We start from the raw sequence: 17123 nt of genomic DNA, 5'->3' as shown, positions 1-17123 counted from the left end.
TTCTTAGTGTGTAGGCATGTAAGGAAACACGATGAACCAAATAGGTTTGTTATCTTCCACATGATTCAGTTAAGTTATGAGGACAGACGTAGGAAAACATTACTATAAGCAGTAGGATTGTAAAGAGGAAATAGACCTTGAATTAGAATGCTTGCATTAATTTATAGAAGCTAATTAGCTATCATAGGCAAAATGTGAAATGGTGACAGTGAGTTGTAAATATATATTTGAAAAAAATAAGTATAGTGAACGGAGATTGTCCAGCTCTATCAAAAGGAGCTGGCTCCTGGGGGAAGGATTGAAGGACAGGAAAGAAGAGATTCAGGATCAGTGGAATGAAGGGATGGGGATGCAGAAGGACGTGTTTTGTGAGAGAATGAGCAGACCATTTATGAATGGAAATTCTGGACAATAAGGTTGAGAAGATGAGCCAGATCGACACACAGATCTCAAGCACCAGTTGTGTGACACTGGGCAAGACAGACATCTAGTCTCCGTGAGTTACAGTGTCCTTATCTGTACACTGGTAATAATAGCTAGGTTTTGCTGTTTCACAAGGTTGTGGTGGGGATCAAATGAGTCAAGATGATTTGGACATAGGCAGGCAAACATAAGCATTAAGAAATAGTTGACTACAAATTGGAATATACATTATGGTTTAAATATTAGAGGGAAAAAATACTGGAAGGAAATAGTATATCCAAATTAACTGCACTTGCATGAGAATGACATGATTAAGAGCGATCTTTCTCCCCCTAATTTTGCCTGTATTCCAACTCATCATCAACAAACATATGCATTAAAAATTCATTTCATTCCACAAATACTAGCCTGGGTGCTGAGAAAATAAGAGTGAATAAAAGAAATAAGTTCTGAGCTCTCAAGTCGCTCAGATTTTAGTAGGCAGACAGACACAAAACCATGCAGATATGCAAGATCATTTCAGATGATAAGTGCTGCGATAGTGGTGTATCGATGGAGGAGGATGTTACTGGTAGATGAGTCAGGGGAAGTCTCTACGAGCACAGCAGAGACTTCAGCAAAGATCGAAATGATGAATCGGTGGCAGGACATAAATACTGAGCTGGGAAGAGCGCTGTAGGCAGTGGGTCAAGCAGCCGCAAAGGCCATAAGCAGAATGAACTGGACGTGATCAGGGGACAGTAGGAGAGCCAGTGTGGCTGGAACACAGTGAGCGAGGACATTGGTGGAAAGTGAAAGTCACCAGCTACACCAGGGCCAGATCATGAACGACTTTTGAAACTGTGGTGAGGAAATTGGATTTTATTCTCAGACAATGGGGTATTTTAAGCAGAGAGAGAAAATGATGTGATTTACATTTTTAACTAATGTTTTATATATGTGTGTATATACATGTGCATATACGTATGTATATACATAGTATATACATATAAGTATATACACACACGTATATGCATGTATATAATAAAATTTAACTGCTAGATGATAAAATGGACTCCACTGTGATTTCATGTCATGACATGATCTGCCGAGGTCTAATTAATAGGGGAAAAAATGAGGTCATTATATATACAGCCATATGTGGTCTTTCTAGCAAAAGATATTTTCAAAGAAGGGACAGTTTGACATCATCTCCCCAAGCTTTTACTAGTTTTTTTTAGATAATTGGTAACATATTTAAATAGGCTTTATTGAGTTCTGCACTAAGGGGTAAAGTTAAACTGTTGATTGGAAACACCAGTATTCTGAATGTCAGAGCTGGTTCTCTGCTTACTTTATTATTTTTGTTTGCATTTTATTTCCTGAAAAGTGTAAAGAAGCAGTGGTGCATATGAAAAATAGATACTAAGGAGAAAATTTGCAAATGTAAACTGTGTAGGTTTTGCTACAGAGTATATGAAAATTATTATTTGTCCTCCTCTTCCTGGCAGTACATTTGTTTCTGAAAAATAATAATGAACTGAGTGCTCTTGAGTGAACAAATCCGAGGTAGAATGGTTTTGTCAGGTAAAGAGGCATGTCAACTACTTTAGGTCCCCAAAGCTTCATCACTGACCTCATTACTCCCTTGGAGCACATTTTCAGAATCTGCACCCAGAAGTACACGGGCGTCATGGAAGAGCCAGACCTTTTCCTGTGTCCTTTCAGTGCCTAAAACTAAATAGACTTATGAAATATTGTGCACTTTAAATGTTGCCCAGAAAGTGAGCTATTCCTTTGTGAAAGCACATATTAATGGAACTTTGATGTCAGTTTTGAAGTGTCCACTCTGCCTTCAGTGTCTGCAAAGATAACTACTGATCTCAAACAGCTTGAAGCCTGTTCCCATGTCCATAGAAAACATTAATATCTACACAGCCTTCTTTCTCCAGAATGCAGGACGACCAGCTTAATGCTATCAGTGTCAGAGAGGGAGACTTCACCAGCCTTACTCTTTCCCCTTTTTCCAGCACAAACAAGGTTTTTCGAAAAGATCTATCCAGGCTTTATCCTATCAAGGCCTTTGTTGTTTTTGAAAATGAATATCATTTCTCGAGCACTCAGAAGCATCAAAAAGCGAAACCACTTTTGCGGTTCCCGCTGGAATGAAAGATATGACCCCTTTCCCTTACATTTTCATCCTCAAAAATGATCCCTTCTGAAAGAAATAGTACAATTTTCAAGCAGCTGTGATTTTTTTTTTTTTTTTTTTTTTTTACCGCCTTTGATGTAGTGAGCACTGCTTTTTCAACAGACATCTCATATAGATTTCATGTCAAGATCTTCAGGGAGATTCAGAAGAAGTAGAAGATAACCTTCTGACCCTGCCCTTGGGTGGTTTAGAGCCTTCTAGCATTAGGAAGGACAAACAGAACTGAAGTTACTTAATCCTGAGAGGTAATATGTGGTTTAAGAGTTCAAGCTCTTCAATCTGACAGCCCTGTGTTCAAATCCTGCCCTTCCCTTATCACTTACTAACTGTGAGACACACTTCCCTCCAGGAACCTCAGAAATTTCTGCAAAACAAATGTAATACTAGCAGTCACGGAATTCCCTGGCTGTCCAGGGGTTAGGACTCCATGCTTCTGTTGCAGGGGACACAGGTTCAATCCCTGGTCCTGAGGTCCCCTGGTCCTGAGGGGCACTAAGATCCTACAAGCTGAGCTGTGTGGCCAAAAAAAAAGTAAAAGTAAAAAAGCAGTCATATCCTAGGGTTGCTATGAAGATTAATGAAAATAGTGACTCATGTCAATAAAATACTTAGTATGGTGCCAGGGCCCCAGATTAGTACTTAAAAATCAGCAGCCACTGTTTCCTGGTAAACATTGATAAAGAGAATAATTGTTATTTCAAACAGGTCATTCTTTTAAGTGGCCTTTGACAATTATGTTACAAACTCATATTCACAAATTGTAAATGTGGACTGTGTTTTCGTTTTTCTTTCATAGGCATTTTAAACTGTTGTGTGGCATACAATGTTGGTCTCCCAGAAGCAAAGGTATTTTCCGGTCCTTCAAGTGAACAGTTTGGCTATGCAGTGCAGCAGTTTATAAATCCAGAAGGCAACTGGTAAGAACAGTCTCTTTTTTATGACTTCAGTAAAAACACTAAATAAATTTAATATTTGACTACAATTGCTTGTTCAAATTGGTACATGTATATGTTATTCATGGGGAGCCCTCAGATATCCTTAAATGAAGGATTTTTTTTTTGGGAGTTGATAACTCTCAGATCGATAATTAATGGGATGGCATAAAGGTGCTTTTTTTAAACCTAGATGATAAATATAAACCAGCTGCTGTCGGCTTATCAAATGAGTGCTACCATTTATACCTGTCGGCGAAAAAATTATTCACAACCTGCATGTTGAGAGTTATGTTTTATGCAGTGGGAATTTTTAGGACTTCGAACCCGGGAGGCAGCATCTCAAGTAACCCTGAGAAAACTACTCCCAGCAGGGGAGGGGAAGCCAGGATATATATGCGTTTTGCAACAAAGGACAGGTAGTCTGAACGTCGAAAGATTACTGTTAATTATGGAAAACCAGATATGTCGAGTTAAGGAATTTAGCACTTTTCCGTGTACGGGAAGATGCAAGGGTCCGAACTCACTGAAATCATTGCTTTGATGTGCACCTCAGCTGTCTGGGGCCAGTATCCCGTGTTTTCACACCCTAAGTTTCCTCGGGGCTCACCCTGGGGAGTGGCTGCAGTCTCTTGGCTGCTAGATGGCAGGTGTTTTGCCTTCCCGTTCCCTCAGGGCTCCCCAGCTCACCATTGGCTGTGACCGCCATCGCTGATGACTGTGGCATCCTCTGTTTACGGATGTGACAGGCAGTACTCCATTTATCATACCCTTTTTCCTGTGCGAACTTCTGTCTGCTGCTATGAAAACTGGAATTCAAAGAAACATTCAGAATCCAGATTATCCACATTTTGAAGCGTGCCTGTCTGTATGATGCAGAAACAAAATGAAATGATCACTCAAAAGGGTAGCATGTCTCAGAAGGCATCTTGGAGAAGGGGAGTCATGAGGTGGGTCTTAAGAATGGAGATGAACAGGTGAGAGAAGAGTTAACTCTTTCTGCTTCAGAGCCTCGGCGCACACACTTTTCTCCGGGAAGGGACAGTCTTCCCAAGATTTTGGCTCTTATCTCTGAGGTTTGCTCAAATGCCTCCTCCTCAGAGAGACCTTTCAGAGCCAGCCTGTCTGAATTAGCACTTCACAGCACCTCCCAGTCGCTTTCTAGCCTTTTACGTTGGCTGATTTTCTGAATAACAGTTATTACTATCTGAAATTATCTTAATATACGTACATGCCCACTATCCATCTTCTGCTCTGTCTCCGAGGATAGGGACATTGCTTTGTGCACTGGTGTGTGCTCAGAGCCCAGAGTGGCACGTGGCATCGAGGAGAGGGGTCACTGATTATTTGCTGAATGACTGAATGAAAGTCCTAGTTCCAACTGATTCACCTGAGGTGGTCTACAAAGTGATCTCTAGTAGACTGACTTACGTAGGAGCTGAACAAGACATCCAGATGCGCTCTGATGGTCCACTTCGTAAGTGTGGCCTTGCTGAGGACAGCCTGGCATGAAACGTGAGGTTATTCTTTTTTAAGGAACAGTTTTTCTGGGACAGAGCGCCACCATCAGCAGTAGGTGCTGTTACAGATGACAAGCCTGTCAAAGGCGGCAGGCAACTCAAGCACTGACCACACGGCAGGTTGCAAATGAAGACCCAGAGGAACAAAAGTGACAGGAACCCAGAAGGCGGAGTCCTGGCAGGGGGAGCCATATCTCCTCTGTCTCTGCAGGATTCGCTCCGAGCATAAAAACATCGCTAAAAGGCAACTGTACTGACAGTTTGTGGTGAAGTTCTGGTGCCGATAGGGTTCTGTCAAGGCCAGGGACACCAGGCATTTCTAAACCCTGCCTTGACCTTCTCATGACATTCCTGAAAGATACGTAAACAGGACAATGGCTGGTGGCCAGCGAGGCAGCACTCTGCTGGTGTCCGGGCTGGTGCTTTTAGCTCCGGTGCAGGGCTTCCTGGTAAGATGTCGTGTGAGGCTTATCGAGGCCCTCCTTCCACAAGCCTGTGTAAAACCACACTGGTGTGTGCATACCCACCCTCCCCGGGAGGAGGAGAAGGCAGCGTCTTACCCGAGGGCTACAGCCCGTGGAAGGTGTGAAGCAGGAAGGAAAGGGAGCGGACACTGGCCTGGCATGCCGTCCCACGTCCGTCACTGATCTGGCCTTGGAACGTCCAGGTCAGGGGCGTGATTTTCTGATGCGCCACAGGCTGAACGTGATGTGCGGTGCAGAAGGTACAAGACACAGACCTAGACTTTTAGGTGTGCAGAGTCGCGTCAGGGAGGAAGATGAACGTGCGGGGCAGGCGGCGAGGAATGATGCCAGAGGCACAACGCCAGTCCCTGTAGGTGACAGCCTTTGTGCTCCTCCAGCGTCACCTGCTGTATTAACTTACCGTGAAGAGCGCATTTTCTCTTCCCAAGGCCCGGGACACTCGAGGGACAGGGTTCCCTCCTGAGCGCCCTCGCTCGGAGGGCAGGGCTGGGGCAGGATCCAGGTGAGTGGGCTCCCCCGCTCCAGCGCCGGGGTGGCCGCGCTCAGGACCCGCGGCCTCCACGACGCGCAGCCTCCACGACGCGCAGCCTCCACGACGCGCAGCCTCCACGACGCGCAGCCTCGAGGAACATAATGGGAAACCTGGAATCCAGAATCGCCTGTTTGTTTTGACACTTGGCACTGTGCCCTTCTCTCTCCTAATTTATGACAGTCGCGCGGACATTATGGGAGTAGCAGATGCGGGAAAGACTGTTTAAACATTAACTTTTCTTTTGATACTAAGCAAGTTAACTGTGGGCACAGAAAGTGATATTGCTATGAATTTCTTTAATAAACTGCGCGTCTTTTCCCCTTGGACTTTATATATGTTATATATGCTCGCTCTCTCACACACGCTCACACACACATCCCTTTATTTTTTTACTCCCTACTGCCTGTTCTGAAGCTGCTGTTTTGACAGTGTTTTCCTCTGCTCACTTTGACGCTCCTTACAGTCTGTCTTGCTGAGCCCCGACTCCATCTTTCAGCCTTTTCCTGCCTTCTGACAACTCGCTTAAAGCTCTAGTCTGAATTTTCTTAAATCACACTCCGCTATTTTTAAAGCACAACTTTAGCTGTTTCATATGTCCCATGTTTCTAAGAATTTATAGGCATATTTTGCCCTGGGATCTACAAGATTTTAACAAAATAATCTTGACTCCTTTAGCTATTTTATGTATTCTGCTTTTATTACACTGTGGACTGTCACTCTAAAAACGGTGGTGATGTGGCTTTGCAAATTCTTGAGCCTTTTTCACCGTCTCACATGAGCTGGTTGATTTTAAAAGCAAGATTACCTCCCAAGGAGAGCGCCAGAGCGCTCCTCTGCCTGTGAGTAAAATTGTGGTCTCTTCTCCTCTGAGTGCAGGCAAAGGGTCATCCCACTTTGGAGCCCTCATTTTATACACAGGATGTTCACTGTAGGTGATGCAATCCTTATCGCAAATCGTTATACAAAGGATCATGATATGTTTAAAGTCATTTCCTGGAAGCTTGGGATGATATGCACTGGTTCTGTTTGTCTAATTGTAGGGCCTGTCCCAAGAACCATCTGAGCTCATTATATGACTCAAAAACTTTAGAACACTGCAATCACTTGTGTGACGAGGACTGTCTGGGAATTGAGGGTATTTCCAGTTGTAAGAATGCATTTTCTTGTTCTAGAGAGGACCAGTGCATGTTTGTTCTGTAAGAGGAGAAATATAATGAACATGTATCATAGCCAAAAAATAAAAAATCCTTCCATCTATATATATTATAGTTTTAAATTTTAATTGAGAAAAATTATATTAAAGCATTATGTGTATTTTAAAATATAGCAGATTGTACAAGATATCTCTTGTAAGAGAATTTTAGATGCATAATAAAGAAGTAACATTCAATTCTGCAACAGCCATCAAAGATTATGTCATATAGTACGTGGGTAATATCAATACTGGTAAATTCTTTGCCAAACACGGAACACTCATGATGCTGTATGAGCTTTGTCAAATTATTACCCACTTTACAAATGAGAGGAGTGAGACTTAGAAAGCTTTATTAGTTTCCTAGTTTACAGAACTAAGAAGTAACATGTGTAGGGTAGATTAATGCAGAGATAAGGTGTTCCAAGTGGACATAGTTTTGTAAGTATCCAAGGAAGAAAGTGGCAGAATGTAACTGGCATTTATAAATAATATAAATACAACTTTCATGTAAACTTTATAAAGTCAGATGAACTTTCTTCAGCATTTTGAATTAAAAATTGTTACAGAAAAGTGTTGCCGGGGATGACAGTTCCCGTGTCTCTCATAGACAGGGATTTGCCATATACGTCAAGAGCCAGAACACAGGGTTTTACCCTCAGCTTCCCCACCACTAGCTGGGGGACTTAGGGAAAGTCACACGACCTCTCTGGAGCACAAAGAAAATGCCATCCCGAGCAAACCAGAAGTTTTTAGCACCTTGTGAGAGAATAAAAATAAAGCACTTCAAAAACTAAACTGCTGTGCATATATGAGGTACTCTCATTAACTCTGTGTAAAAATAAACAAGGAGGAAATCAGGATTTTAAATAGCTAGTTCCTCCCCACCTATCTCCACCGCCTCTGCTGCAGCCATTTCTCATCTATCACAAATGAGCTTTAGTCCATTTCTTCTTCTTGGCCAAGAATGCTATTCTGATTCCTTTTCCAAAATAATTATATCTGTGTCTTTCATTATACAGCCTTTAAATATCAGCCAATACCATCCTTTATGTCTCTTTCCAAAGATAAAACTCTCTTGCCGTTAGGTTTTTCTGGCTGTGCCATTGAACATGCTTACTTTGTTTATTCACAAGGTTTGCTTTTATTTTAAATCCATGACATATATATCCCTTTTTATTCTTGCATTACATCTTAGTTCTTTTCACCAACTTCTAACCTGGTCTTATTTTTGATTCTGTAAAGGCGTTAGAAGTCTGACTGTAATATATTCTTGCACTTTAAAGTTTAAAAAAACTTACTGTTAATATTTTATAACTAATTATTATGCTATTGTCATGTACTTAAACCAACACTATTAATAGAGGTGTATAAAGTGGCGTGTTTCCTATCCACGATGACTTTCCCTTGGCTGGCAGCAGGGCCAGAGTAAGTAGGGAACCAAGTACCTTTTAGAATCCCATGGACCACTCTAGCGGGGATTCACCTACCTTTGTCACACCACAGTTGTTCATTTCTTTTCCCCGCTAAGTTAAAGTTATCTTTATGGCTAAATTTTTTTAACGGTTTGCGTTATAGTAGAAAGGGCACTTTAAATACAGCTCTAACTAACTTCTTCCTTCCCCTGCTCTGGACACAAATGTGTGTGTGTGCCCACAAACGCAGGGACACACATACACGCCCATCTTTTGTGATGTGCGCGTGGAGTAGATGTGCTGCTCCCGAGCATCTGGAGAGTGTCGGTGATCTGTGAGCATCTTCCATGCCTCACCAGCTAGTCTTATCATTTCCAGCTTTCCTCTGCGTTCATGTCTGAATGTCTGATTTTAGAATGAGTTCATTGACAATGGTGCCGGGACGGACACACCCACCCACCCACCCCCACACACACCCCTTCCTGGTGGCTACTTGTCTGAAACTTTTCCATCCATCGACTCTGTCTGAAGAAGGATCTGGTGAATGCTAAGTGGCCCAGGAGAAACCTGTGTGTTAATTTGCTTAGGACCCAGGTGATGGGGCAACAGTGAGTAGCTCTCCTGGAAGAGTTCTAAGTCAGCTTAATATGACAGAAAGAACTGGAGGTTTGGAGTTGAAAGGACACAGGCGTAGATCTAGGCTTTGCTGCCAATCAGACACGTAGACTCAGTTTCTTTACGTGAAAATAGGAGTCATAATATTTGACCTCACAGAGTATTTATAAAGATCAAAGAAGATATATGAATGTGCTTTATAACCTGTGAAGTAGTTTACAAATGTCGTTGCTTTTCCAGTTCTTAGCATTGATAGCCATCTGCCAAAGCACCTACTTAAAAGGTACTATCTCATGGGCTTTGATTTATAAAAATGTGTGACCTTAAAAGCATTCCTTTGCTCCCCGCCGGGGCACAAGAATGTGGAGTTTATATCATCACAAGAGTTTAAGTTGACTGTTTTGGCTTTTGATTTTAACTTCAGGAATACCGCATGTTGGATGGGTCCACGTAGCAGAATCAGTTTTTAGGGATTCATTTGCTTCTAGTGCAAAAGCTAATTCCCAGGGCTTTTGTGAGACAGAACAATAGGCTTAAGATGTTCTAGCGATCATAAGGTGGGTAGACTCCACATGGGGGAACTGAAAGACCTTGAGGGTGTAGCCGCCCCACTATTTGAGGAAGCGATTTGGCAGCCAGAGAAGTCTGAGGCAGCATAATGAGGCCGGGAGACTAACATTGCCTTTCAACACATGCCAAGGAGTTTAGCTACTGAATTTATAATCGCAGTGTTTCCCAACCAAGAGCTAAAAGTGAACTCTCTTACCTGTCTTCTGCCTTCCCAGAGATGTGAAGTCTTTACAGGTGAATTCTTCCCATCACAAACTCCTTTTATGTTCCAAGCGGGTAGCCATATGGAACTCACCGGACGCCTTGTGTTGTCAGTGGCCTGGGACTAACCATATCAGGAACAGTATTTATATTTATAAGCTGTCGGCGTTGACATTTCTCACCTTAATGTGGGTCTTATATACAATAAGCGTCTCATGCCAAACCGCCGTGGATGGCTGATAGACAGCTCCAACTGAAAATACCTCCTCCTGAACTCCTGAGCTTTTCTTACCCCAGAATCTTACTCTACTGACCACGTGCCCCTTATCTGATGACGGCCACTCGGTTGCTTTTAGTTCTAGCCGAAAACCTTGGGGTCATCCTTGCTTTTTTTTTTTTTTTTCAACTAACCTCTCAAGAAATCCTGCTGGCCCTCCTTTCAAAATACAGCTAAAATAAGGACACGCGTCGCCCCTTTCCGTCCTGCCAGCCCTCTGAGGAGCCCAGCATCACCTCTTGCCTGTGCTAGGCCAGGTGCCTTCTGAGTGCTTCCCCTGTTCCGCCTTGAGCCCGGTGTGATCATTCTCAACAGAGAGGCCTTCAAAATCCCTCAAAGTATGTCAGATCATATCACTCCTGCACTCAAAACCCTCCAGTGGCTTTCCTTCTCATATTTCACTCAGAGGGAAAGCTGAGGTCTGACAATTTCATTCAAGGCTCCACGGGATCTGGGCCCATAACCAACATAACCTAATCTCCTACCATCTCCCCCTCGTGCATTCTGGTCCAGCCACAGGGCGTTTGCACTTGCTCTTCCCGTAGCCTGGACTGTTCTTCCACCAGAGTCTTATGGTTTTACTCCTTTCCCTCCTACGCTTTACTTAAATGTCCGCTTCTCAGTAAGGCCTTCCCTGGCCCTTCTAATAAAGATTACAACACCTTCCACCCCACGCTCTTAACGCTAACCTCCTCACTTTTCCCATAAAGCACTGATCACCGTCACCATATGTTTTACTCACTTATTGCATTTATTGTCTATCTTTTCCCACTAGAATGTAGCCTCTGTGAGGCCATAAATTTTCGACTGACTTACTGTCTAATATTTCCCCAGTGCCTAGAATCAAGTCTGGCACATAGTTGGTCTGGCCACCATGTACAGCTTCACAGGTTGTATACTGCACAAAGTCAGGGCACACCATTCATGTGGGAATGGTACCCCCTAGAGCTGTGCAACATGTCAGCCCTCTAGGATCTCAAGAAATATTTATTGAATCAAATAAAACATGCTTTGCCCTAGTATTTTAAGTGCACCCCTGTCAATAATCTCTGGAAAAATGTCTAGTATCGAAGAAAGCTTGGAGAGTTTAGAGACTCACAGACCAAAGGAAGATATTTATAACAGGCCCTGGATTGTGGGTTTGAAACTACCTACACCACCATAAATACTGTTTACTAACTAAACAAAGTATTTTGAATTCCAGTGGAGGTGGGCAAATTGGCTATGTTTTGGAAGTCTATGTAATCACTATTTTCCCACAAGATAATTGAACAGTAAGTGTTATTTTAAGTAGTCTGGGAAGAATTCCCAGTTTCACTGTAGGAAAAGAGACGTTTATATCTTGGGATTTTGTTTTGTTTTGAGAATCGGCACACACGAGTGTTCACGCAGCTCTTTGTCTGGTTGTGATTAAATTAAATCCCTAACTTCAAAGAGGCCTCGTCACACGTCAGCAGGGTTTACCTACTAACGTATCCTCTCCCCCACCTTTATAACAGCCTCTCCTGGCATGTTTCTTCCTGCTACAGCTGACTGCATAAAATTTTCTAGATAGATATATCTGCCTCCCTCTTCCTGCCTGATTAATTTGAGGATGTCACAATTCCCTCGGAATAGCCACGGGTGATGTGATGTCATAGCTTTTTCTGGTGGTGGTGAGTTGTCAGGAGCAAGGATTTCACTGGGTGCAAGGGAGAATCTGCTGGAAACACCGCCAATAAAGGAGGTGGGCCATGGTTTTACAAAAGTTTGCTGTAGTCACTGGCATGCCTGTGACTTCCTGCTTACGAGTGAGGTTCCCAGCATGTAAAGGATGAGTCATATGCGATGAGGACACCCTTGCCGGTCTTCCGCAGTCACCAGAATGGTCTGGTTTGCCTCTGTCTTCTCTGGCTTTGTGTGAAGAGTTTAAACTCTGGTGTGATGCTGCCGGAGATTTACATGTGCTCTGCGTGAGACTCTCAAGTCCTTTCACAGATTTCTGGCCGAGGGGCCCGCGGCTGCACGGATACTTGCCTTCTCTTCCTGTCTGATGAATGCGGTTGGGGGGCCTCTCACAGTGGTGCTGGAGATGTCGTAACCCCCCGCCCCGAGCCACGAGGTTATCAAACCCTGAATGCTGGCAGGAGGTGGGAGGAGGTGGGGGGAGAGTGTGCAGGGAATGCTGAGTTGATGGGAAAGAGCAAGTGGCCTTCTGAGGCTTCTCACCAAGAAAGCGGGCGGCTAGTGACACAGCTTTACCGCTGGAGGCTCTGAGGGACGAGACGGTTCCATTTTAGACGAGAGGCACTGGACTTCTGTTTCTCCGCGTGTTTCTCCGGAGTGTGCTGTGGGTGGGAAGGGGGCACAGTAGAGCCGTGGTGCTCTCTCTACATGCGCCCTTCTTCCCTAATTGTCGGCAGTACAGCCAGAACCCCGCTGCCCTGTCTCCATGGGTGTGGCCTGACCCTCAGGTTCCAGGCCCTCCTCTTAGGTGATTCCGGAGCCCAACCCATCTATTCAGACAGCTTTCCCAACCTGGGCCCTTTGCCAGGCCTTCTTGCCACCAACAGGAAAGAGAACACAGCCTAAGGGGTAAGAGCTTGGCAGTCAGAAGCAGTTGTGCTTGGCTCTCACGACCTCTGTGAACATGGGCAAGGTGCTCCTCTCTCTGTGTCTCAGTGATTCCATCTGTAAAATGGAGGTAAAATCATCTCAGACTTGTCTTGCACAGGAAATTAATAACGTTCGGACAGCCTCCCATTCCGTACCAGCTGTCGTAAGATGCGCTGTAATGAATATCAGTTCCCCGCGTGTAAAAGGGCAAAGCCACACTTCCTATGGTAGTTTCTTGCTGTCAGGTGCTGTGTTGTTCCCTACAGACCCCTGTCAGCTTTTTGTTTAAAAAAATAAAGACAAGTTTGGCGCATCATGGATACGTGGAGCCCGAATCAGGAACAGCAGACGGAACAGTAACCGTATAATGCTTTCCTCTCAACCTCATGAAGCTTTTTCACCTCTTTTTTTGTTTGTTTGTTTTTCCTTTAATTTGGACAAAAAGAAATGCTTGTCAATAAAAACAGAACTAAAAATTTTCTACTCGACTTTTCCTCAACTACGAGAATTCTCTTAGGTAATAGTGTAGCATCAACACAGCATTGTAAATCAACTATGCTCCAGTAAACATTTTTAAAAATTGTAGAATCATCCATTTGTTTGTTTGTTCACTTGTTTTTTCATCCACTCGTTAAATACCTAGTCACTCAGTGCTATAGGCACAATTCCTAATCCCCTAATTCCTAGGATTTAGTCAGGAGGCAGGCACTTACAGGTAATGTGATGAAAACTGGGATGGCGAAAGCTCAGAGGCTGTGAAAGTCCTCAGGAAATCCACCTGGCTCAGATGTGGAAGAACCAGGTGACTTCCTGGAGAAAGTGGTTGCCTAATGAGAGACATAACTAGTGAGCAACTTCCCCCGGCGGGGAACAGTGCGTGCGAAGGTTTAGAAGCAGGAACTCAGCTCCTCCACCGGATCAGTCTAATGACTGAAATAGAGAATTTCAGGAATGTGCATGGAGGAAACGGGGCTGGAAAAGTAAGCAAGGGCCAGATTACCTCTTTCCTTTTCTATTAAAAAAATTTTTATTGAAGTATAGTTGATTTACAATGTTGTGTTGATTCTACACTATTACCTAAGAGAATTCTCTTAGTTGAGGAAAAGTGTTGTTAGTTTCTGGTGTCCAGCAAAGTGATTCAGTTATATATGTATTATATATATACTGTATATATGTGTGTATATATACAGTATATATATAATATATGTATATTAATATGTGTATATATACATAATACATAAAATAATATATATATAAATATATATTATTTTTATATATTTTTCAGTCTTTCTTTCTTTCTTAAATTTTAAGATGTACCCTGCACACAAAGATCAGAGGTAATATTGTGTAGTCCTGCTATGTAATGAAGACCAGAGATTTGTACAAATGGAGAAAATCAAGCTGCTGGAAGATAGTTTTTACAATACAGAGGCTTCATAAGTTTCCTAATTTCCTCTGAGTTGTCATGAATTTTAAGAACATCAGATATGTTCAAACATGCACTTCAATTCCTGCTCCTTGATTCTTTCCCTCCATTAAAGTGAATATTGGGACCTACTCATAGCCAACATTTCAATTTCTTTTTCAAAAACCTTAAACTATATACCTAGTGTTACTGTATTCCTGTCTATAGGCAATATTTTTTGATGTATTACTTTTTAATTGAGGTAGAGTTAATGTACAATACTATGTAAGTTTCAGGTGTACAACATGGTGGTTCACAATTTTTAAAGGTTGTGTCCATTCATGTTATTATAAAATATTGGCTCTATTCCCTGCGTTGTGCTCTATGTCCTTATAGCTTATTTATTTTATACATAATAGTTTGTGCCTCTTAATCCTCTACCCCTGTATTTCCCCTCCTCCCTTCTCTCTCCACACTGATAACAACTAGTTTGTTCTCTGTATCTGAGTCTGTTTCTTTTCTGTTATATTCACTAGTTTTATTTTTTAGAGTCCACGTATAAGTGCTATAATACAGTATCTGCCTTTCTCTGTTTGACTTATTTCATTAAGCATAATACCCTCTAAGTCCATTCATGTTGTTGCAAATGGCAAAACTTCATTCTTTTTTTTTTATGGCCGAACAGTATTCCATCGTGTGTATGCGCGCGCACAACACCTTTATTCTTTCATCTGTTGATGGACGCTTAGGTTGCTTTCATATCTTAGCAATTGAAAATAATGCTGCTTTGTACATTGGGGTGCACAGATATTTTCAAATTAGTGTTTTTGTGGGTTGTTGTTTTTTTTTCCCCAGATAAATGACCAGGAGTGGAATTGCTGGGTCATATGGTAGTTCCATTTTTAGTTTTTTGAGAAACCTCCAAACTGTTTTCCATAACGGCTGCACCAATTTACATTCCCACCAACAGTATATGAGGGTTCCCTTTTCTCCACATCCTCACCATCATTTCTTCTTTGTGGTCTTTTTGATAATAGCAATTCTGACAGGTGTGAAGTGCTATTTCATTGTGGTTTTAATTTGCATTTCTCTGATGTTTGATGATGTCAAGCATCTTTTCATGTGCTTTCTGGCCATCTGTATGTTTTCCTTGGAGAAATGTGTATTCAGGCCTTCTGTCCCTTTTTCTTAAATTTTTTTTCTTTGATGTTGAGTTGTATGAGCTGTTTATATATTTTGTGTATTAACCCCTTATTGGTCTTATCATTTGCAATATTTTCTCTCATTCAATAGGTTGTCTTTTTGTTTTGTCAATGGTTTCTATAGGCAATAGTTTTTTTTGAAAATTATTTAATATACAATAAAATTCGCTCTTTTTTGATGTACAGTTCTTTGATTTTGGCAGATGCATAGAGTTGTGTAACCACCACCAAAATTAAGATACATTATAGTTCTTTCATTCCAAAAAACTTCCTTTTTTCTGTCCCTTTGCAGTCACACCCTCTTCAGTTCTTAAACCCTGGCAACACTGATCTGTTTTCTATCCATATGGTTCTGCCTTTTCTAGAATGTTACACGAGTGGAAGTATACATGTATGTAGCCATTTGAACCTGGTTTTCATTCAGGTAGTGCCGCTTTAGAGCCATCTATTTTGTTTCATGTATCAATAGTGTATTCTTTTTTATGGATGTATCACAATTTGTTTATCCATTCACCAACTGAAGGACATCCCTTGTCAGATATATGACTTGCAAATATATTTTTCCAGTCTGTAATTGTCTTTTTTTTTAGATTTATTTTATTATTTATTCTTTATTTTATTTTTGGCTGCATTGGGTCTTCGTTGCAGCACACAGGCTTTCTCTGGTTGTGGCGAGGGGGGCTACTCTTCGTTGTGGTGTGCAGGTTTCTCATTGTGGTGGCTTCTCTTGTGGAGCACGGGCTCTAAGCACGCAGGCTTCAGCAGTTGTGGTGCGTGCGCTCAGCAGTGTAATTGTCTTTTCATTCTCTTATTGTCTTTGGCAGAGCAAAAGTTTTTTATTTTGATTAAGTCCAATTAATTTTCAAAAAATTGTGCATTTAGTGTCATATCTAAGAATTCTTTGTCTATAGGCAATATTCTAACAGGTAAATTAGGTCAAGTATCTGCTTATAAGAAGACAAAAACTTGCAACTCTAACCATCAAAGTTAACTGATTTAAAGTATCCTAGAATGCTCTACAAAATATTAGTTTGAGAATAATTGTATAAGATGAATAAGGAAAGAAGATTATTACTGAATCATTAACTCTCTTTCAAAACAACTTGTAGTTTCCTCTTTCCATGATTGTCTTGTGCTGTGTCCTCTGATAAGAATGCTGACTACAGCCTCATCCTTTGATGCCCACTTTTGCTTCCTTTGACCATTTTACTCTTTTCCAAGAAGGGGAACTTATTCATATCTTTCCACACATGTGTATGACTATTATCTTATGTATTTTAAACAGTTTTACTACATTTAGTAGACAGAAATGTGCCTTAGACTTTTTTATCCACTGTAGCACTTAATTGGGCGCATATTGTTTAATCGATAATGATAAAATATTTAGACAGAAGTCTCGTGAAAGAATTTAAGTTTCATAGATCAATAATCTAATCCTTCCCAACTTTGACAAGAAAAAAATATTGAGTCAAATATGCTTCCTTAGTCACTGCATGCTGCTGAATAATTAACCCACAGGAGTTTCTAAAGATCAGGCTGTTAGATGGTCTCTTTCTGTCCATTCTTCT

At 41.8% G+C, this 17123-nt stretch overlaps 1 protein-coding gene across 1 annotated transcript in view; it reads left to right on the top strand.

Moving 5' to 3' along the window:
- Positions 1-17123, top strand: part of ITGA2 (integrin subunit alpha 2) — a 93595-nt gene that overhangs the window by 21117 nt on the left and 55355 nt on the right. Inside the window, exon 2 of the mRNA XM_057743659.1 lies at positions 3411-3531. Coding sequence (XP_057599642.1) covers positions 3411-3531 — 121 coding nt within the window. The remainder of the gene's footprint in view (positions 1-3410; positions 3532-17123) is intronic.

Source organism: Hippopotamus amphibius, chromosome 1, assembly GCF_030028045.1.
Source record: "Hippopotamus amphibius kiboko isolate mHipAmp2 chromosome 1, mHipAmp2.hap2, whole genome shotgun sequence".
In the NCBI taxonomy this organism is placed as follows: Eukaryota; Metazoa; Chordata; class Mammalia; order Artiodactyla; family Hippopotamidae; genus Hippopotamus; species Hippopotamus amphibius.
Note: the sequence above shows the minus strand (reverse complement) of the source record. Positions and strands in the feature narration are given on the sequence as shown.